This window comes from Saimiri boliviensis, chromosome 14, assembly GCF_048565385.1.
Source record: "Saimiri boliviensis isolate mSaiBol1 chromosome 14, mSaiBol1.pri, whole genome shotgun sequence".
NCBI lineage: Eukaryota > Metazoa > Chordata > Mammalia > Primates > Cebidae > Saimiri > Saimiri boliviensis.
In genome coordinates this window covers 52,580,891-52,603,880 of record NC_133462.1, presented here as the reverse complement: position 1 = coordinate 52,603,880, position 22,990 = coordinate 52,580,891, and the positions used below count along the sequence as shown (strand labels likewise).

The window sequence follows — 22,990 nt, the reverse complement described above, 5'->3', positions numbered from 1 at the left end:
CCTAAAAGAAAAGAAAGCTAAGACTGTTTTTTGCGTGTTTTCGTTTGTTTTGAGACAGTCTTGATCTGTCATCCAGGCTGGAGTGCAGTGGCATGATCTCGGCCCACCACAACCTCTGCCTCCTGGGCTCAAGCGATTTTCCTGTCTCAGCCTCTCAAGTAGCTGGGATTATAGGCATGAGCAACCACACCCTGCTAATTTTTGTATTTTTAGTAGAGACAGGTTTTCACCATGTTGGCCAAGCTGGTCTTGAACTCCTGGCCTCAAGTGATCCACTAGTGAGAGGTTTTGCTGTGTAATGCTGGGATTACAGGTGTGAGCCATGGCACTCCGCCATCAGATGGTTGTCTTAAAATTTTAGTATCCCTTAACTGTGGCAAGCTCTTGTTACCATAACTATTTCTGTCAAGTTACATGTGAAGAACAGGAATCATCAAATGCAAATGAAGAGGAAGATCCCTTATGAGATGGCTCTAGAAGACATACTTCTGGTGTGTGTGTGTGTGTGTGTGTGTGTGTGTGTGTGTGTGTGTGTGTGAGAGAGAGAGAGAGAGAGAGAGAGAGAGGGTTTTGCTCTGTTACCCACGCTGGAATGCAGTGGCACAGTCATGCCTCACCTCAGCCTCGAACTCCTGGGGTCAAGCAGTCTTCGCCTCAGCCTCCGGAGTAGCAGGTGTGTGCCACCACACTTGGCTAATTTTTACCATTTTTTGCAATCTCCCTCTGTTACCCAGTCTGGTCTTGAATCCCTGTGCTCAAGTAATCTTCCCACCTCGGCCTCCCAAAGTGTTGGAATTGTGGGTGTGAACCACCATACCTGGCTGGCATACTTCTTAATTTTTACTCACCATTTCTCCTTCTGTACGTGGTCAGAAGACAGTCTCTTAGCGCTTCCATTTTTTCCATCTGCAAGATGGGAATCATAAATTTCTTGTTGTATAAGTAGGTTCTTAAGCTGGAATCCTTTTTAGGTGTCCATAAACAGACGTTGGAGATTCTATAGTCCCCCACCCACTTGGAAATTCAATGCAACATCAGCATGTATAGTCATTGTTTTTAGGGAGCCAATTTCAAAGTAAAGTATTTGGGGCTTCCCTGAAATAAATGCTAAATGCCTAACTAATACTTCACATCACAGAAGAACAATATAATGAAACCAAATTACAATCATAGACTAATAAATTTGGAATAAGATGCTGATAGTGTGTGAGAATATAATAAAACCCAGAGGGAGCAAAGTGCACTTGGCTTTGAAATCACTCCTTTGCACCTGAGAGGGTCTGTTCCGGGAATCTGCTCTGCATGCAATGACATACATATTGCTAGGTCATTAGGCCACAGCTCCTTGGGTCAGCTGTTGGCAGAGAACATTTGAGCACATTGCCTAAGCTGCTGCCCACCGTCTGGACTGTCAAACCATGTAACATTCTAGAGCCTTTTCTCTAAAGAAAAATGTGAACTCTTACTGTCAACTAAACCACTGAATACTGTTTGGGTGAACATTCTCCTGCACTAGAATCATTTTCTAAAAGGCAGTGACTGTGTTGATCTTGTCCACCCTTATATGCCAGGGCCTGGCACTTACAACTACCGAAGAATTGGCTCTCAACAATAGCTATATACTTAATGAATGGAGCTGTTTTGGTCAGAACATATTGGTTTGAAACATTTCTGCTGGAGATGGGCTCGGGAATGCCTTTTCCTGATCACAGAGCTTGATTATAGCTTCGATCTCTGTAAATAATTTCTTTTTCCCTTCTTTTTCATTTGTAGAAAGTGATTTATTTATTTAGAGAGAGACCGGAGAAGGAGAGAGAAAAATAGCTAACTCTCACACTGAGTGAGAGAATCCAGAAAGACGGAATCCAGGGGAGGAAAGCGGCTTCCACACCCAGTGGAAGGGAACAGAGAGTGAGACGGAGTTCAGGAGGGGAAGACAGGCTTCCACGAACGCCGTGTTCGTGGAGAGGGACTCCAGAGGGGAAATCCAGGATAGAGAAAAACAGCTCCCACGTCTTTTTCCCTTCTAAACAGCACTGACGTGGCCCTGCAGTTAGTTGTTACCTCTTCACTTGTGTATTGCTTTACGCTTCAAAACGGGCTTTCCCATCCATTATCTCATTGCATCTTCACAAGACCTGCCTCATATATATATGTGTGTGTGTGTGTGTGTGTGTGTGTGTGTGTGTGTGCGTGTGTGTGTGTGTGTATATATATATAGCCAGAGTCTCGTTCTGTCGCCAAGGCTGGAGTATAGTGGCATGATCTTGGCTCACTGCAATCTCCAGCTCCCGGGTCCAAGCATTTCTCCTGCCTCAGCCCCAGTAGCTTAGATTACAGGCATGCACCACCATGCCTGGCTAATTTTTGTGTTTTTAGTAGGGATGGGATTTCACCATGTTGGCTAGGCTGGTCTCGAACTCCTTACCTTGTGATCCACCCACCTTGGCCTCCCAAAGTGCTGGGATTACAGGCATGAAGCCACTGTGCCCAGCAACTCACATATTTTTAGGTGAGAAAATATAAGGCTGGAGAATTAAGCTGCTTGACCAAGCTCTCCTAGCTAGAAAGTGTGGAATTGTGCCTCAAATCTTTGTTTTTCCTCAAGTCATCTGCCCACCTCAGCCTCCCAGAGTGTTGGAATTACAGGCATGAGCCACTGCACTTGGCCAGTAATTCTTTAGATATATCCCCTGAACCTCTCTGACACTCCTGTTTTCTCATCTCAAAAAAATGGGTATCAGGTCTGCTAACTTCAAAGGCATTTGCAAGTCAAATCTAAAATACACAAAAGCTCTTAAAAATATTACATGACGGCTGGGTGTGGTGGCTCACGCCTGTAATCTCAGCACTTTGGGAGGCCGAGGCAGGTGGATCACCTGAGGTTACGAATTAAAGACCAGCCTGGCCAACATGGTGAAACCCTGTCTTAAAAAAAAAAAAAAAAAAAAAAAATTACATGACATAAATGTCAGTTGTTTTTTCAGTAATGTATAGTGTATGTGTCTAAACATGGCCGTCACATTTGGGTGCACCAAGGTTTTTGCCTGGTAAACACTACAAAACAAAAAGCGAACTGATACAAATAGCTACAGAAATGGATAAATACGCTGTGCATAGTTAGATATGAGGACTGGACGTGAGGTAGATGTCATTCAGCATTGAAGAATGCAGTCCCCTGGAGGGCACGATGTCCACAATAACGTAGCACTTTTCACTGTCATCCTCATAGCAACCTTGTAAGGAAGATCTTGTTCTCAGACCCATTTTTCAGGTAAGAAAACAGAAGTTTAGCGAGTTCGTGGGAAAATTGTCCAAATTATAAAGAAATTCCAGTTAGCCCCAGCATCGTGCTTGGTGAGGGTTCTCCTCAGTCCAGCACGACTGCACTGGCCGTTCACACTGGTCGCAGAACCAGTGCGTTTTGTCTCCAAAAGTCATGTGGGCGGCAATGCTAATTTTCTTTTACATAAATTATTTTGGCTTGGCAGTTTGCTAATATCTATGTACTATTTCAGATTCGCTTTAATGTACTGTATTCACTTCTAGATACATAAGCATAGGCAATCTGGGTCATTCTAAGGGGCTCTACTCAGGACAGTCTGAGGCGTCTGGACCTACTTCTAAAAGCTCTATTCACGTTAGGCAGACCGATGTAATGGAGTGCAGTTCATTGATTATAAATACTTAGCTTAAGTATCTACATGTGCCCTAAAAAATGTTTCATGTCCAAATGAAAATCATGATTGTCAGGAGAATGAATCAATTCTGAGCTCCTATGCTTCAGTGACTGTGGGTGGAGACTTTCTTATTTGTATAGAGTCCTCTTGTATTGGGAATTACACAAAAACAAAAAAGTAGTGAATAACAATGTCATTTTTTTTTATCTATTTCTTTTGCAGGTTGATGACCAAATGAAGCTGCTTCAGAACTGCTGGAGTGAGCTCTTAATCCTCGACCACATTTACCGACAAGTGGTACATGGAAAGGAAGGCTCCATCTTCCTGGTTACTGGGCAACAAGTGAGTGTAGAGACCAAAAAAAAAAAAAGCATCTTTTTTTATTAAGCATGTTCAGAACGGCAGGAATTTAACTAGGTCAGAAGCACTCTTGTCCTTTGAAAGGGAGAGATTGGCTGCCAATAATTTAGAAAAGATGGCTTGGTGCACTCTGTTCCTGCTCTGATGATTACAGTTAAACTTGTAAAAGCAAATATAATCATAAGCGTTCTGCTGCTTCCAGTCCGTGGGACTGAAAGTTCTGCTTACAGGGTCCAAAGAACAGGCAAATCAAATGTAATGATTAGTATCCAGGACTTTTTTCCTCAAGCTTCTGCTTTAACCTACGACACTTGTTTGTTGACTCTTTTACATCCTTATCACTTGTGGAATCATCACTATTTTGTAACGATATTGGGAAACAAATTGGATTCAGATGTCACGAATAACGGACATAATTGGTATAAAGGCAATTGAGAAGGGAGAGGAGTTTCAGTTATCAAGATACAGCCATTCAAATGAAAGAGAAAAAGAAAAAAATTACCGTTAGGTCCTGTAGTTTTCCGAGCAGATATTTGTTTGACCAACAAATATTTGTTGAACATCCTACTATGTGCTAGTTACTTTTCTGGGGCTTTGGTATATATTAGTGAACAAAATTAAAAAGTTCCTGCCCTCATGGAACTTAATGTTGTAGCAGGGAGAAGCTGCTAGTAAACAATACTACTAAGAAACACACCTGTAATAAGAGGTCAAAGTGCTATTGAACAAAAGAAAAAAAAAAAAAGAAATAACCAATTAGAGAAAAATCAACACTCATCCACAGATGTGTGTTGCAGCATGACCCGTCAGTTGTACTGTGAGGTAGGAATGGTTGGTTTGACTTTATTGAAAATGTGACATTTGAACAAAGTCTTAAAGGAGGAGGGACAGCTTTGTGGATGTCTTTACAGAGAGTCTACTTAATGGACCTAACTGCAACTTTACAAGAATTTAGGCAAGTCTCTCCAGTTTCTTACCCTCCCTTCTACAGCTGATGAGCTATTTAAATACATGCGTGGAACACAGTGATTCCTTCACTCCTGGCCGTACCTATTCAGGGCACCACTGCATCATTCATTCAGCAGCGGTGACTTCAGTACTCAGGCACCATGATCTTTTACGTCCAGCCATAAATGTTTATGTGCTGTGAAACCACAGCAGTGCTACTTAGAAATGAAGGGATGTCTTCACATCATTTGCTGTATTATTAATAAATCGAGATTTCCCAATCAAATTAAAAGCAAGCACTATTCTGAGTTTTTGCGAATGGGGTCAATTCAAGCGTCTCCATCACTATCTGGTCCTTGCTATTGGACCTCTCAGGAGAAAAGCTTTGTAGAGGAGAAAATACAGTCTCAATGGGTTTGCCTTTCTGTGCTGTCAGACTTTTGTTTGATGTTTTCATTGTGGGACCCAAGTCTTTGGAGGAAATGTACCCATTTTCAGAGCCTAATCATTAGAGGTGCCTCCCGCTTTCACCCAACTTAAGAGCTGCATTGGAAGTACAGGACTGGGCCCACAAATTAATTTGATTTCATTTCCTTCTGAGTTTCAGAAACGAAATGGGTTTGTGCTGTTCTTTTTCTCAAAGCACTCCCATTCCTGCTCTTTAGAAACACTTCCTATTTCACATTTCATTTTGCCTTAAGTGCTGCCCGTGGGTGAGGGTAATTACTATTTAAAAAGTAGAGAAAAGTGCATTTCTTGCCTGTCTGATTTTCAAGACCAAGACCAATCCAGGAGTCGTTGGTATTATAGTTTTTCGCATCAGTTACTGGTGCTTTGTGTTTTGTCATCAGAACTGAATGAAAAACTCTGTGGTGGAGAAATAGTCATTTCCTTATGTTTCCTGCAGTCTGGATTCTTCCAGCCCCCCTCCCCACCCTTTAAAGTGTGCCACAGGTCTGCCAAAGCCCCGCCCTTCACTTTTTTTCATCCAGTCCAGTGACTACCCTGGTAATGATTTATTGTAATCAGACATTCTCCTTTATGGCAATTATAGTAGACGTCTTTCTTTTCTTTTGTGGAATATCTAGACAAAACATCTTGAACTTATCTCTGTGCTTCTTACACTTCACAGGATGGCAGCAAAAGTACCACAAAGGGAGACTTCAAAAGCATAAAACCTCTCTATCAGAGTGAGACAGATATCTTAATGCAGGGTCATATACGTGTACTTCCTTTATTGTATCCTCACAGGACCTATCACAAAGCTGAATATGTTAGGTACATGATAAATATTACCTGATTTACTGCTTGATTAAAACAAATTAAATACAATTTTTTTTTGAGAATTATAAATACTTCCCTGACTGTAAAGATGGGAAAATTAGATTTTTGCTACGGCAACAATAAAGTCCTTAAAGTAGACCAATTTTAAGAAGGTAATTAAAACTGATGAATAAAATATCTATATGACTACCTGTGGACTGTAATGCTAATTTCCTTTCATATGAATTCTTTTGGCTTGGCAGTTTGCTAATACGTATATACTATTTCAGCTTCACTTTAATGTACTGTATTCACTTTTAGATACATAAGAAGAGGCAATCTGGGGTCATTCTAATGGAGTCTACTCAGGACAGTCTGAGTTTTATATATACATATATCGTATATATATATTTCATATCACACATTTATGATCTGAAAGTAGTTGAAGGGAGCAAAAAATAAATAAAGAACTTGCTCCTGTTATGTTTATAATTCCATAACAATTGAGCTGTGGTTAGAGTGTATTTTCTTTATTAGTGCACAATATGTGCTCTCTGGTGTGTGTGTTTAAGATTCACACGTACGGTGTAATTTAGAATTGGAACAACCTATTTTCATGTCCCCCTTAGAAAATGTCCTGGCTAAGGCCGGGCACGGTGGCTCAAGCCTGTAATCCCAGCCCTTTGGGAGGCCGAGGCAGGTGGATCACGAGGTTAAGAGATTGAGACCATCCTGGTCAACATGGTGAAACCCCGTCTCTACTAAAAATACAAAAAATTAGCTGGGCATTGTGGCGCGTGCCTGTAATCCCAGCTACTCAGGAGGCTGAGGCAGGAGAATTGCCTGAACCCAGGAGGCGGAGGTTGCGGTGAGCCGAGGTCGCGCCATTGCACTCCAGCCTGGGTAAGAAGAGCGAAACTCCGTCTCAAAAAAAAAAAAGAAAAGAAAATGTCCTGGCTATCTTTAGCAAGTCCCTGTACCTCCTGAGGTTCAGTATCCTCAGCTGTCTGGTGGGTACTATGATGGTATTTACCTGAGAGAACTGCAATAAGAATTACAGGAAGAATTTTGTGAAATGCTGACATATAAATCAGAAGTCATCCAAACTAGGCCAGTGCAAGAGTGACATTTATCGATTCGACAGCCCTAGGAAGAAAGGACTATTATCTTCCCTTGGCAGATAAGGAACCAAGGCAAAGAGAGATGGAGTGGTTGATTCAAGGTCAAGATACATCCAGTAAGTGGTAGAACAGATGGTCAGATTGAGGCAGACTGGTGCCAGAGTTTCTGTTCTTCACCAACATGTCATACTGTAGATCTGGATAATTCACAGATGCTGGAGGGTCACCTTCATGCAAGCATTTCATTTGGTGTTCACGTGTAATTCCAGTGCATGACAGACTCTATAGAAATTCTGAGCAAAACAAATTCATTTCCTGTTTTCTTTTCTTTTTCTGAGACAGAGTTTCGTTCTTGTTGCCCAGACTGGAGTGTAATGGTGCGATCTCAGCTCACTGCAAACTCTACCTCCCAGGTTTTTTGTTTGTTTGTTTTTGTTTTTTAAGACGGAGTTTCGCTCTTGTTACCCAGGCTGGAGTGCAATGGCACAATCTCGGCTCACCGCAACCTCCGCCTCCTGGGTTCAGGCAGTTTTCCTGCCTCAGCCTCCCAGGTAGCTGGGATTACAGGCACGCGCCACCGTGCCCAGCTAATTTTGTATTTTTAATAGAGATGGGGTTTCTCCATGTTGGTCACACTGGTCTTGAACTCCCAACCTCAGGTGATCCGCCCACCTCAGCCTCCCAAAGTGCTGGGATTACAGGTGTGAGCCACTACGCCCGGCCTCATTTCCTTTTTTATTGAGACTAAATGCATACAGTTTTTTATGATTTACTTAGTTAGTAGTTTGTTTTGAAGGGAATTTTCTATATGGCACTATAAGCACATTGTTACAGTAAATTTAAGTTATTCACAAGCAATTTTAATGTGATTATTGCTTAGTGTTATAAAATTCTTTCAATGTTGAGAAAAAAAACTAAAACTAAGAAAAAAAATCACTCATAATGCCATCACTCGAATCAACTGTTTTTGTTGAATTCTCTTCTAATCTTTGAAGAAAACATATATCTTAAATTAGGATTTTTCTCATTTTTCTGAATAAAATAACTCACCTGCTCCAGAGACATATTGACTACTTTCACAGATTTGTGTGGAATGTGAACTTTAAAACACCCCTAGAAGTATGTTTCCATGATGCACTGTTTTAAGGCCATGTTGTTAATATCATGGGGGAAAAGTAAATGGTATTACTCCAATACGGCATGCAAAACTCCCCTAAAGGCAGCTTGGTGTTCACCTGTAGGAGATAAATACATTTTTTAACTTAGTTTAAAACAAATGCTTCTGATGGCTTGATAAATGAAGGGAGATCAAAGATGTAAGGGGGAAAAAATTAGACACAGCCCTGCAGCCAATAGTGATAAGAGACATAATTCATCCACCTAATCAATGCCTGTAATGACTGCCCTTTGCATAGAGCTTTGCACTGTGTACTTTCACAGGTAAGCCCCATTACACAGGGTCAGAGGAAGTGTGGGGAAATTTCAGAGGAGGAAGTACAAAGAGAACGAGGGGGGTGTTCAAAGCTGTCCAGATGATTCAGCTTCTATAAGGAAGTGACTTACCCCTAAAGTGAGGATATTTGATTCTACTCCTTTGCAGGTTGAGGGAGACACTGTTGCTTAAAATCCTTCTAGGTGAGAACAACAGTGACAAGCAATTACTGAATGAAACTTTAACTAAACTCACCACCTTTTCCAGCCTCAGCCAGGAGAAATACAATATTCCCAATTCACTCATTATAGATGTCCAGGTTTACTTCTAGTATTTTCCCAACTGTCCTGTTGAGAAAATGTTTACTTCTGGAATAAATGAAAATGTTAATACTGAGGATTTTGAGATTAGCAAATAGGAATATTAAGTATGCCTTAGTCCACAATATCAGGAACAAAGTCTCAACACAAAGAGAACACCAGACGGTGATTTTCTACCATGTTGAAACCATGTATGTCACATGTACACATTGCTTTATAGTGACCATTCAGACAAACAGAGAAATGCAAGACCCCAGGTGCTCCATAGCCTGGTCTTCTGGCTTTTTCTTTTTCTTTTTTTTTTTTTTTTTTTTGAGACGGAGTTTCGCTCTCGTTACCCAGGCTGGAGTGCAATGGCGCGATCTCGGCTCACCGCAACCTCCACCTCCTGGGCTCAGGCAATTCTCCTGCCTCAGCCTCCTGAGTAGCTGGAATTACAGGCACGCGCTACCATGCCCAGCTAGTTTTTTGTATTTTTAGTAGAGACGGGGTTTCACCATGTTGACCAGGATGGTCTCGATCTCTCAAGCTCGTGATCCACCCGCCTCGGCCTCCCAAAGTGCTGGGATTACAGGCTTGAGCCACCGCGACTGGCCTGGCTTTTTCTTACTAAATACAGCTCACTGTAAATAATATGGCGAATTTGTCAGAGCAGAGGAGGAAGAAAAAGAGTAGCCTGGGTTTTAAAAAATGAGGGACTGACCAGGAAACTGCTCCTTGGAGCTTGAAAAGAGAAAAAAGGTAAATAAAATAGCACAGGCTTTCTCTTAAGCCCAGTGGCTCACAAGTTTGCTCACGAAATGTTTGCAGAATTGAATCTGTTCATAGTTCATTCAGAACTAGAGAAACTGAAATATTTTCACTGCAAAGAGCAGCCCAGGACACCAGTACATTGTATATTAAACTGAGAATTCAGTGTTTCACTTAACCCTAAAGTTACCTATTATGTTTTAATTGTGTTTTTGAATCAGGCATCTACATAAAGGTATATTAAAGAGCCTTATTAAGTAAAAAGGAAATTATGATTATCAATAATATTAAGCACTTCAAATGTTCTATATAGTAGCAACTTATAGTTATGAAAAGAATTCTTTTCTATCCGATATTTCAAACACTATACATGTACATATGCACACATATATCTATGTATGTATAAAATAATAATGTACTTCGAAGTGGGGTCAGGTTTCAGTATTTGCATATTGTAGCTAATTAACAGCCACTGTAACATCATCCTAAGGGAAAGGTCTACTGGCAACTTATCATCTTCTATTATTGTGTATCATATTAAAATGACAGGCATCTTACAATACACAAGTCATCAAAATTTTAGTGATTAGAATTAAAAGCAATTTAGCTAAAACTGTTTCTACTTTCACGATGAGTGAAATTTATCCAAAGGGGACATCAGTTTAGAGTATTTCTTCAATATCTCCCTTGAATTTAATGACACAAAGATTGCACGTAAGAGAGCAATAAATTAATTTTACTAAGTACATAAAAGACAAGGCCAGCTGCTCATGAAATGAGCACAAACTCTGTATTCAACAATGAACATATAATTATGTTTGTAATAAAATGTAAGGAAGTTGGAGAGCTGTATGCTGTTTCAAGAATAAATCACCCTCCTTCTTCGGAGCTGTGCAATTTGATAAATTATCCTTGAAAGAAATGTTTTCCAGGCCCCCATTTAATAAGCATGTTTGAGCTTTCAAATTAGCATGTAAATAAATGTATAGCTATAAAGTTGTTGGTAAGCCAATTGATTTTTTGAGGTCCATCTCACTAAAGGCCTCTCACTAAATATGTAATCATATGAAACAAATTAGATTCCTTTCTGTTACAGTGTACTACATTTTAAAGTATGAAATTCTAGTATTTGAACTTATCACATACACCTGTTAGAACTATACACATCAATATTTCATTAACTCCATCTTAATAATGGAAAATTCATACCAACGTATTTATGTCTCATTTTAGTACGGTCTTCCAGGTTCAGGCCTTAACTAGTGATTTCTTTTGTTTTCTTTTTTGTTTGTTTTTTTGAGACAGAGTCTCACTCTGTCACCCAGGCTGGAGTACAGTGGTGTGATCTCAGCTCACCGCAACCTCTGCCTCCTGGGTTCAAGTAATTCTTCTGCTTCAGCCTCCCGAGTAGCTGGGATTACGGGCATGTACCACCGCGCCCAGCTAATTTTTGTATTTTTAGTAGAGATGGGGTTTCACCATGTTGGCCAGGCTGGTCTTGAACTCCCATACTCAGATGATCCACTTGCCTCAGCCTCCCAAAGTGCTGGGATTACAGGTGTGAACCACTGTGCCTGGATCTTAACTAGTGAGTTTTACTAAAATGCGCTGGGTATATGTTAAGTTACAGCTGCAATGCACTCCATTGTTTCCAAGCTTAAATTGATAGTCTTGTCCCATCTATGATTATTTCTTGATAATCACAGAAGTGGGAGGTATCTTACTATTATCACCTAACTTAACTGCCTTGTTTAAAGATGACGTCACCAAGGGATGGAGATTTATACGTACTTGCTCAAGGCTCTTCATTTGTAAGAGGCAGCATTGGCTCGGGTCTCTTACCTAGTCTCAGGCTTCTGCCACGCGGGTGCCCCGTCAGGCCTTCCTGCTCTCATTCACTCCTCTATCCCATTAGTCTCAGTAAAATTTGTATTATTATTGTCTGAAGTAGTTGACCATGTGCGGTTTTTAAAGAATTTATAGCACAGGCACCTTTTTTTTTTTTTTTTTGAGTTACATAACTTCTCTCTTTTTTTTTTTCCCTCTTTTTTTTATTGCATTTTAGGTTTTGGGGTACAAGTGAAGAACATGCAAGATTGTTGCATAGATACACTCGTGGTAGTGTGGTTGGCTGCCTTCTTTCCCATCACCTGTATCTGGCATTTCTCCCCATGCTGTCTCTCCCCAACTCCCCACCCCCCTCTGTCCCTCCCCTATTTCCACCCGACAGACCCCAGTGTGTGATGCTCCCCTCCCTGTGCCCATGTGTTCTCATTGTTCAACACCGTCTATGAGTGAGAACATGCGGTGTTTGATTTTCTGCTCTTGTGTCAGTTTGCTGAGAATGATGGTTTCCAGGTTTATCCATGTCCATACAAAGGACACAAACATCATTTTTATGGCTGCATAGTATTCCATGGTGTATATGTGCCACGTTTTCCCTGTCCAGTCTATCATCGATGGGCGTTTGGGTTAGTTCCAGGTCTTTGCTGTTGTAAACAGAGGCACCTTTTTAAAGTAAGGACTTCCCTTGAAGTAAAAAGTTCTCCTGTAGGAGAACTGGCAAAATGATAGTTGAGACATCACTTCGTGTGCTCTGCAGATAATCCCAGCATGCTCCGCAGAGTTCAGCAGCTTGTCCCGTCTCCTTCCAGCTCAGGGTTCAGGTTACCCAGGTACCGACCCTTCCTTCACACACTCTGAGACAGAAACCACAGGAGTTCTTACTACACTTGATGTTTAAATTTCGTGAGTCAATGCCAGCACCTGGATAAAGCAGGTAGACAGTGCTGTACATGATGCAAGAGCGTTCCTCTATCACACGTTAACTGTGGCTTTTTCATGCATAGTTGACTCGATATAAACTGATTGACACCTTTGGGGGTCGTCTTTCCACTGACTCATAATTTTTCTCACTCTTGAAAAAGGTTTCTGTACACCCAGTATTCTCTAGTTAAAGCTGAAAATTCAACTCATCATATTTACACAATAAAAAAAATCCATTCTGCCTTGTTTTTAATTGCAAATTCTACTCAGGGGACTAGTTCTTCTGCTTAGGAGGCAGCCCTGTGCCTTCTCCTAGAGAAGCAGGCGCAGTCAATTATGGTAATGAAATGTCAATAAATATAAAAATTTAATACAGTCTGCTCTGGGTGAGTGGCAGACGAGGACCTGCCTCCCAGACAAATTTGCTGCTGCTGCAGATATTAAATGCACCTAAAAGGCTATCTGGTTGCCTGAGAGCTCTCCAGTAAAAAAAAGGATGAGAGCGTCAAGTACCAACTGGGCTTTTCCATTACGCCGTAATCGCAACAGCAAAGCCATTGCTATCACTGACAGCCATTCCAACATCTTAACTTATTATAAATTGAACTTCGTATGTCCCCATGAATAATCTAAGGTTGGAGCCTAGCAGCACTTTTTTTTTTTTTTTTTTTCCAAGACAGAGTCTCGCTTCTTTGCCCAGGCTGGAGTGCAATGGTGCAATCTTGGCTCGCTGCAACCTCCATCTCCCTGGTTCAAGCGATTTTCCTGTGTCAGCCTCTCCAGTAGCTGGGATTACAGGCACCTGCCACCATGCTGGGCTAATTTTTGTATTTTTACTAGAGACAGGGTTTCACCATGTTGGCCAGGCTGGTCTCAAACCCCTGACCTCAAGTGATCCACCTGCCTCGGCCTCCCAAAGTGCTAGGATTACAGGGGTTAGCAACTGCGCCCAGCCAGAACATTTTTTTTTTTTTTTTTTATGAAAAGGGAAATAAGCCTTTTCTTTTTTTGTTTCCAGACATCAGAATTATTCTCCTATATAAAGTTATTGCTGTCTTTAGAAACATTAATCTGATGTAATCTAATGTAATCATCTGAGAACAGCAGTTTTATGTCATGCTTTTTGGGAAACAAAACTAAAAAAAAAATTTATTTGTATTTATTTGAAATATTTAAACGAACACTTCCGCTGTTCTAGAAAGAATAATTTAAATGTGATTCTTTCATCATCCACAAACATGCAATCTTGAACCATGATGACTTTAAAATGTAGTCTCACAATACAAGTAGAAATGTATCTGCCTTTATTTTCCTTAGGCACTAGTTAATATCATTGTATATACATAGAATACTCTTCTGGATTCACTTTTCATGGACTGTATGTTTCTTTCAACTTATTCATGAGAGTTAAAATTTTTTATCTAATGTAATGATGTAATTTCTTTTTTTTTTTTTTTGAGACGGAGTTTCACTCTTGTTGCCCAGGCTGGAGTGCAATGGCGTGATTTCGGCTCACCGCAACCTCCGCCTCCTGGGTTCAGGCAATTCTCCTGCCTCAGCCTCCTGAGTAGCTGGGACTACAGGCACAGGCCACCATGCTCAGCTAATATTTAGTATTTTTAGTAGAGACGGGGTTTCACCACGTTGACCAGGATGGTCTCGATCTGTTGACCTCGTGATCCACCCGCCTCGGCCTCCCAAAGTGCTGGGATTACAGGCTTGAGCCACCATGCCCAGCTGATGTAATTTCTTAATATAAAAGGCATATAGGCTTGAAAAATTTAGGCGGCCAAAACCTGTTTCCTACAAAGCTTATAAAAAGTGATTATATTTATCAAAAATAATAATTCTGGCCGGGCGCGGTGGCTCAAGCCTGTAATCCCAGCACTTTGGGAGGCCAAGGCGGGTGGATCACGAGGTCAAGAGATCGAGACCATCCTGGTCAACACGGTGAAACCCCGTCTCTACTAAAAATACAAAAAAAAAATTAGCTGGGCATGGTGGTGCGTGCCTGTAATCCCAGCTACTCAGGAGGCTGAGGCAGGAGAATTGCCTGAACCCAGGAGGCGGAGGTTGCAGTGAGCCGAGATCGCGCCATTGCACTCCAGCCTGGGTAACAAGAGCGAAACTCCGTCTCAAAAAAAAAAAAAAAAAAAATAATAATAATAATAATAATAATTCTGATGCATTTTAGAAGAGTGGAATATGCCTCAAACTACTTTCATGGGGAACATCTCATCTGTATTGTGGCCAGGCATGGTGGCTCAGCCCTGCAATTCCAGCCCTTTGGGAGGCCAAGGTCCGAGGATCACTTCACCTCAGGAGTTCAAGACCAGTCTGGTCAACATAGTGAGACCCCCATCTCAATTATATTTAAAAAGCTTGTATTGCAATCTGACTTTGCCCATAGTTCTTAACAATCACAAGTGAAATATATATTGTTGATTCTGACAGTTCGTAACACTATAATTCCGTATTGCAGGTGGACTATTGCATGATAGCATCACAAGCCGGGGCCACCCTAAACAACCTCATGAGTCACGCACAGGAGTTAGTGGCAAAACTGCGTTCTCTCCAGTTTGATCAACGAGAGTTTGTATGTCTGAAATTCTTGGTGCTCTTTAGTTTAGGTAAGTCTCATGCTGTGCTCAACCTTGCTAAATGATGCTGAAGTTCGAGTATCTTGTGGTCTATGTATGTTTTTGTTCTAGCAATCTAAAGCGCTTCCTTTCAATTATGAAATCTTCAAACGTGAATGTATTTTCATGTATATTTCTGTATGACGCATAGCCCTTTAGTAGGGGTAGGTTGGGGAATGGAAAACGAGTTAGTCAATTGACTCATTCAAATGAGTCCTGGTTTTTCTTCCATAATGTACAGATAAGCAATAATTGAACAAAGCTATGACAAAGGTTTAAAGCAGATGGCTTAGGAAAGATGCATGATATCAAATTTTAGCCATCTTTCTACCACTGATAATTTTTATGTGTCTTTTGTTTCATCTTGGTACTTGCTTCTGTTTTTATTCTTCTAAAATATGAATCGTAATTAAAAACCTGTATTTAAATCTCTATCGGGATTAACTGGAGACTGTTTATAAGCAGATGCACTACTATGCAAGTATAAAAGATGACAGTTGTCAGGGGGAAAGATGCTTCCTTAGGAAAGCTTTGGAAAAGAAAGAACTAAGCAAGACAGATTAGCTAAATCAAGGTTCTCAGTGAGTCAGTTGAGAAAAATCACCACTGCTTGGAATAAAAAAAGGATTAAGGAGATGGATTTTTATTGACTTCAAAGGAACAGATTTTCCTGCCTGTCCCTTACTTGATTTCTGTATTTTGTTAGCTTAATAAAGCTAACTTAAATAAACTTTTTGCCAAGTCCATTTATTACTTATTGGCAGACAGCTGAGGGAGGCAACTTTCCTTGAATGAAAAAAATGCAGGAATCAGATTCACCAACATATGTTTTTTCTTTAGTCTTCAGTTATAAGATAGTTGTGAATTCATATTCTAAGGAATAAAACAATAAAACAAACTGCAAAGTAAAACAGATGTGTCTACTCTCCAAATTTGGTACTTCACTTTTTAAAATTCTTCTTGACAGGACTGTACAACTGTTGCTAATAAAGGAGTAGTTTGAAGTAATAGAACCAGAGTTAATTTTTCACATATAGTCAACATTTAAAATAAAAAGAGCATTTTCATATTTTGGAAAATGTGATAAATATAGCAAAAAGAAATGTTACTGAATATTTAAACAGACAACACAACTTCATAGACGTAGTGTTCAAAGGTTTACAGTGCCAGCCCTGGATCCTGTGTGGTTTCTGTATTAACCACAATAAAAAGGGAAGTTCTGTTCTAGTAAGTCTGCATCTTTTACCCGAGAACAGTTTTTAGAATGTTAAGAAACTAAGATAGCAAGCATAGGGCTGCATGCTGCCGTTGCACAAATTATTCTGGTTTATGGTGAGATCCTGGTCTTTAAACTAGTACATTTGATCTGTAATTAAATGGAAAATGTGGTAATATATGTGTAAGAAATCTTATAGCATCTTAGTGATAAAATATTTAGAGTCATCTCACTTCAATGGTATTTTAAATTAGTTAAAGAAATGTATTACATTTGAAGATGTACACATGAACTATGCGCCGTCTTTAGTTTTCAGCACTTTTATCTTTCCTTTGTCACCTCCCAAAATGATTATATTTTCTGCTAATACTATGGAGAGGGGGCTGGGCTAGATCGGAGATGCTTTCAACCTTTGAACCTCAAACATGATCTTCCTGAACAAGTGGGCCGTGTGTTTACCAGAACTTCAGTCACACACTCTGCTGTTCAATGAGCACTTCAACCGTTTCAGGACCACAGTGCACCAGTGAATAGCTGGCCTAAATGTCCATTACATCCATGTCTATTTGTTGCTTAAGGAAGAAGGGAAAGCATGGCTTTCAGATCAAAGGTAAATGGAATTCTGGCCAAGAGCCCGCCTTTTTTATAAATTTTATTTATTATTTATTTATTTATTTATTTATTTATTTATTTTGAGAAGGCGTTTCACTCTCGTTGCCCAGGCTGGAGTGCAGTAGCACGATCTTGGCTCACCACAACCTCCGCCTCCCAGGTTCAAGGGATTCTCCTGCCTCAGCCTCCTGAGTAGCTGGGATTACAGACATGCGCCACCATGCCTGGTTAATTTTTGTATTTTTAGTAGAGACCCGGTTTCTCCATGTTCATCAGGCTGGTCTTGGATTGCCAACCTCAGGTGATCCAGCCTCCTAGGCCTTCCAAAAGGCTGGGATTACAGGCATGAGCCATCGTGCCCAGCCAAGCCTATTTTTTTTTTCTTTTTAGAGAAGCAAGAGAAAAGTAATCAGCCGTAAAATTCAAGTAATTTTTAATTTATGAGTGGAAAAAACATTTTACTCCATAGAAACAGTGGCTAATCAATTTTTAAAATTTCGACTTTACTAAAGCTTATAGATAATTAACCGTAGGTGCCATAGCTAGCCCTAAATGTCATTTTTGCCTGTGATTAAGGATGAAATCATAGCAGAGTCACCCTTGAAAATTAAAACCAAGTCCTAAGCCAGTACCTGCTGTCCTAGACCCTCCTCCTAAGCCTCGAGTCCCCTGAGTCTGAAACCTGCTATATTTTTATGTCAGCCCAGCCTTGAGCCTCTTTGGTCCTGGAGGAAAATGAAGATTTTGTGAACTGGTCAGAGGCCAGGGGCTGTGTAGAGAGGACTGCAGCAGTATTCTCCTTTGAGAGATGGAACCGTGTTTTCAGAGTAGATTTGGTGAGCGAAGGTGGGCTGTGGTCCCAAGCAGGTGCAGCATTCCAAGCTAGAAGCATGGCCAGTGTGAATGCTTAAAGGCAAGAGAGCAAAATGAGTTGGGGGAACTGTTAGCTGATGGATATGGGTTGAGGGAAGCAGCAGATATGGCTGGAGACACAGGCAGGAGCCTGGACATGGATGTGAAAGTCTTAGATGAATTCAGCACATGCCCGTTGAGTGCTTGCTGGGTGTCTGGCACTAAAGTAGGCACTGGGGCCATGGTGACAGGAAGCAGGCACCATGGTTTCCACTCTGTAGACAATTAGGAAGTATAGCAGTGCTTTCAAGGGGACGGGGATGCGGATAACTTAAGTTGATCGGCCTTTCTGGTAGCACCGTGGAAAGTGGACTGAAGCAAGGACAGTGCCGGAAACCCTGTGTTCAGAGGCTTTTTATTTTCATTTTTTTTTTTTTTTTTTTTTTTTTTTTTTTTTTGAGACGGAGTTTCGCTCTTGCTACCCAGGCTGGAGTGCAATGGCGCAATCTCGGCTCACCGCAACCTCCGCCTCCTGGGTTCAGGCAATTCTCCTGCCTCAGCCTCCTGAGTAGCTGGGATTACAGGCACGCGCCACCATGCCCAGCTAATTTTTTGTATTTTTAGTAGAGACAGGGTTTCACCATGTTGACCAGGATGGTCTCGATCTGTTGACCTCGTGATCCACCCGCGTCGGCCTCCCAAAGTGCTGGGATTACAGGCATGAGCCACCAGAGGTTTTATTTATTGCTTTTTTTCCTGGCATGCTGTGATTTATTTTATTTTATTATTTTTAGAGGTGGCTTTAATACTCCATGTGGTTGGACTGAGATGGGAAATACAAATGACTTATAGGTTTCAAGCCACAGAATGTGGCAGAGCTGAGAGGAAGAAGTCCGGGGTGATTTTAGTGTTTCTGGACGTCTAGCTGGAACAGAAACATCTACAGGAACAGTAACTGGTGAGCTGAGTCAAAGCAGGTCCCGATAGCAGTCATCCACTTTCTAATCTGAAAGTCATTCACTAAAGTTTATTCCTGATGACACGAAAAGTCCAGGACAAGACTCAAGAAAAGTACAGTGGACTCAGATCCTTCTGCTTTGCTGTCTGACTTCCCCCTCAGATTTTATCCATGAGCAGACATCAGTTAAGTAAGTGGATCAAGAAAGGAAATAAAAGTCAAAAATGCCCTCTCAGCACGTTTCTCTGTTTATAACATTAATAGATTCTATAGGCCCAATCTCTGTTAGTTGTTAGTTGTAATGTCTTCTTTACATTTCTAGTACATTGCTTGGTACATAGTAGGGACTTTACAAAATGTTTACTGATAAAAATAAATAAATAGGCCCGGTATGGTGGCTCACACCTGTAATCTCAGCACTTTGGGAGGCCAAGGTGAAAGAACTGATTGAGCCCTAGGGGTTTGAGACTAGCCTGGGCAACATAGAGAGACTCCATCTCTATAAAATAATTAATCAGGTGTGGTGTCGCACACCTGTGGTTTCAGCTACTTGAGCCTGGGGGTGTCAAGGCTGCAGGGAGCCAAGATCATACTACTGCCCTCCAGCCTGGGTGGACAGATTAAGATCCTGTCTTAGAAAACTGAAAAATACAAATAAACAAATAGTTTGAAACTTAAAGCAAAGCCTTTACCAAAGCAACTTGTGACAGGTAATAGGAGGTAGTTTAGCTAAAAGCCATATTCAAATACAGGTTATTTTTCTGAGACCAGTTTTTCCAAAGAACACTCTAATAAATATCTCCTCAATATTCAACTTTTTCTGTTATCAGTTTGCATTCTCCGAGTTTATGAGGGGAGATGTTTATATATAAGCTCTTTGGGAAAGCTAACTTGAAGAAAGATTATTACTGGCTAAAGTCAGGTGGCAAATGCATTTCTGTTCCAAGCAAATGCAAGATGATAGGCTTTCAGCCCATGTTAAGTAATAGTAGTCAAGATAATGTTGTACAATTCTTTCTTGGCATTGATAAAATCCTGTTTCCAGTAAAATTAATGCAGAACATACTATCTTTGCTCATCACGATAGCTCTTTTCTTCATGCTAAATTTCCAAATTTTGAATGTGGCATTTGATTAAACCATAACACACCCCAGGTAAGCTTTGTCCTCATGGAGACAGACACTCCAGGGAAGATGGGCTGTGGTTGCCTCAGGGAATGACTCAACTGGTCCAGACAGAAAAGCTACCACCTGCTAACTGTCCTCCAGATTGTCACCTGATCCTCACCTGCAGAGAAGCAACGGGCATAATTCAAGAACGAAATTGATTGAAGCGTTGTTTGTTTCATCCACGGGTTCAGTTCAGGCATTCTGTAGTGTCTAGTCATGATTCCTTTCTCTTAAAAAAAAAATCAAGAACATTATTTTAAATAGAAAAGGTCATCTAAGCAATTATTGAAATGTCCTGGAATAAACAATGTGACTTGATCACAAGTTGGAAGGGATTTTCCAAAACGGTAAGACCTTCAGGGCTTTTGTTATTTATTCTTATTATTTTTAGAGACAGGCTCCTGCTCTGTTATCCAGGCTGGAGTGTAGTGGCATGATCATAACTCTCTGCAGCTTCTAACTCCTAGGCTCAAATGATCCTCTCACCTCAGCCTCCTGAGGAGCTGGGACTACAGGTTATACCCATACCCACCTAATTTTTTAATTTTTTTGTAGAGATGGTGTCTCACTATGTTGCCCAGGCTGGTCTTGAACTCCTGGCCTCAAGCAATCCTCCCTCCTTGGTTTCTCAAAGTGCTGGGATTGCAGCCATGAGTCACAACGTCTGGCCCTCCCTTGAAAGACCTTTAAAATCATAATTTGGAAGAAAAAAAACAAGTGTTTCTAAGGCAGAGCAGAACATTTTTCTCTGTTGTGGCTCCTTTCAACCATGCAAGTCTGATACTGAACAAAGCGGCAGGCAGGGCTTGACGGTCATTCTGGTTTTCTTTTCTCTTTTTATTCTTTTATTTTGTATGTGTTAAGTGAAATGTTCTGGTTTTCCTAGTGAAGCAACGGTCTTTTGTCTGTCAAATTAATAAACTGTAAGGTCCATGAAAACAGTGTATGTTTTATTCCTCATGTGCTGCCTGGCATATATAGGCTTTTAATAAATATTTATTGCATTTGTGAATGGGGAAATGCCTTTCCTCCCAACTTCTTGATTAAAAAGAAAAAAAAATGGGAATTGAAAAAACTTCATTTAAAAAATGCAAACACAAAATTTGAAGAAAGAGAGGCTAGAAAATAGATCCCATGGATAACTATTAGCAGATTTGGCATCTATTTTTCCCCTTTAGAAAGTAGGGAGATAAGTCTTCATATTATTAAGTGTTTTTGTTTTGTTTTGTTTTGTTTTTTTAATTTTTAGTACAGACGGGGTCTTGCTATGTTGCCCAGGCTGGTCTTGAACTCCTGACCTCAAGTGGTCTGCCTGCCACAGGCCTGGCCTCTGAAGGGGATTAGTACAAGTAATATAGAGACTAAACTGAGTTCCTCTTCTTTGCAAATAAAATAATAAATAAAATTATTTATTGATGATCAGCATTCAGGTTCTATTGGAAGTTGTAACACTAAGAGTGTCAAACACAAAATGAGCCATAGAAGGAAGTGGTGGTAACGCTTTTCTTTGGTAACATTAATAATAAAATATCCTCAGATGAATAAATCACTTACTTTCTCCCTTACAGAATGAAGAGAACTAAGAGAACATTCCCCTCCAGTTTTGTAACTATAAAAACAAAACTAGATGATCCAACATTTTAGAATTCTCAGATCCAGGCCTAGAACTAATAACCCCAGATGCCAGTCAGTAATTTTTCTGATTCAGCCTACTTTCCTTTTCGGAGACATTTGATCTCATCAATCAGCATATTAAAAATACTATGAAAAGCAGACTTTTGAAGACACAGGTCTGAACCGTGTGGGTCCACTTCTGCTAGAACTTTTTTATTCAATAAATACGGTCAGCCCTCTGTATCTGCAGGTTTTGTGTACAAATGCTCGTCCAAAATCCAGTATCCATCGGATACAAAATCCACACATACAGAGGGCTGACTTTTCCAATCTGAAGGTTTCATGGGGTAGATGGCAGGACCTGAGTATTTGCAGATTTTGGTATAGGTGGGGGTCCTGGAACTGATTCCCCTTGTATGCCAAGGGAGGACTGTGCTTATTAAGACACTATTTCTTTATGAAGGCAAAATGATATAAGAAATTGGGACGATCATCTGAAGAAAGCGGACCAAAAAGAAAAGCAACCTATATTGGTAAAAGCAGGGAAATACTTTATCTGAGTTTCCAATTTTTTTTTTTATTGAATATGCTAAGTAAGTATATAGCTCTCGATTCACTCAGTTTCTAAATGCAGTCATCCCTCACTATACGCAGGATCCCTGTGTATACCAAAATCTGCACACGTTCCAGTCCCGCCATCGGCCCTGCAGAACCTGAGTGTACAAAACCTGAGTGTCACTCCTCCATCTAGGCAGGTTTCATGTCTGTGAATACTGTGTTCTCATCTGTGTTTGACTGAAAAAAGTCTTCTTTCAAACCTGTGTTGTACAAGGGTCAACTACGTTTAGTAAGTTTTGCTTTTCTCTGCGTGATCTCTGGGTTTCAGAACTTCAGCAAACTCCCAGAATGCATTTGCCTCACAGCTTTGGTACCTCTTTCTTTTTTCTCTCTCTCTCTCTCCCTCTCTCTCTCTCTCTCTCTCTCTCTCTCTATTTATTTATTTATTTATTTTGAGATGGAGTCTTGCACTGTTGCCCAGGCTGGAGTACTGTGGTGTGAACTTGGCTCACTGCAACCTCTGCCTCCTGGGTTCAAGAGATTTTTCTGCCTCAGCCTCCTGAGTAGCTGGGACTACAGGATCACACCAGCAAGCCCGTCAAAATTTTGGATTTTTAATAGAGACGGGGTTTCACCATATTGGCCAGGCTGGTTTCGAACTCCTGACCTCGTGATCCGCCTGTCTCAGCCTTCCATAATACTGAGATTACAGGCATGAGCCACCACGCCCGG

The 22,990-nt window shown here is 40.7% G+C and overlaps 1 protein-coding gene across 4 annotated transcripts in view; it reads left to right on the top strand.

Moving 5' to 3' along the window:
• Positions 1 to 22,990, top strand: part of NR5A2 (nuclear receptor subfamily 5 group A member 2) — a 159,677-nt gene that overhangs the window by 82,877 nt on the left and 53,810 nt on the right. For all 4 annotated transcript variants that reach the window (XM_003938244.4, XM_003938243.3, XM_074385070.1 and 1 more), the window contains 2 exons: positions 3,903 to 4,022; positions 15,123 to 15,270. In XM_003938244.4, coding sequence (XP_003938293.1) covers positions 3,903 to 4,022; positions 15,123 to 15,270 — 268 coding nt within the window. The remainder of the gene's footprint in view (positions 1 to 3,902; positions 4,023 to 15,122; positions 15,271 to 22,990) is intronic.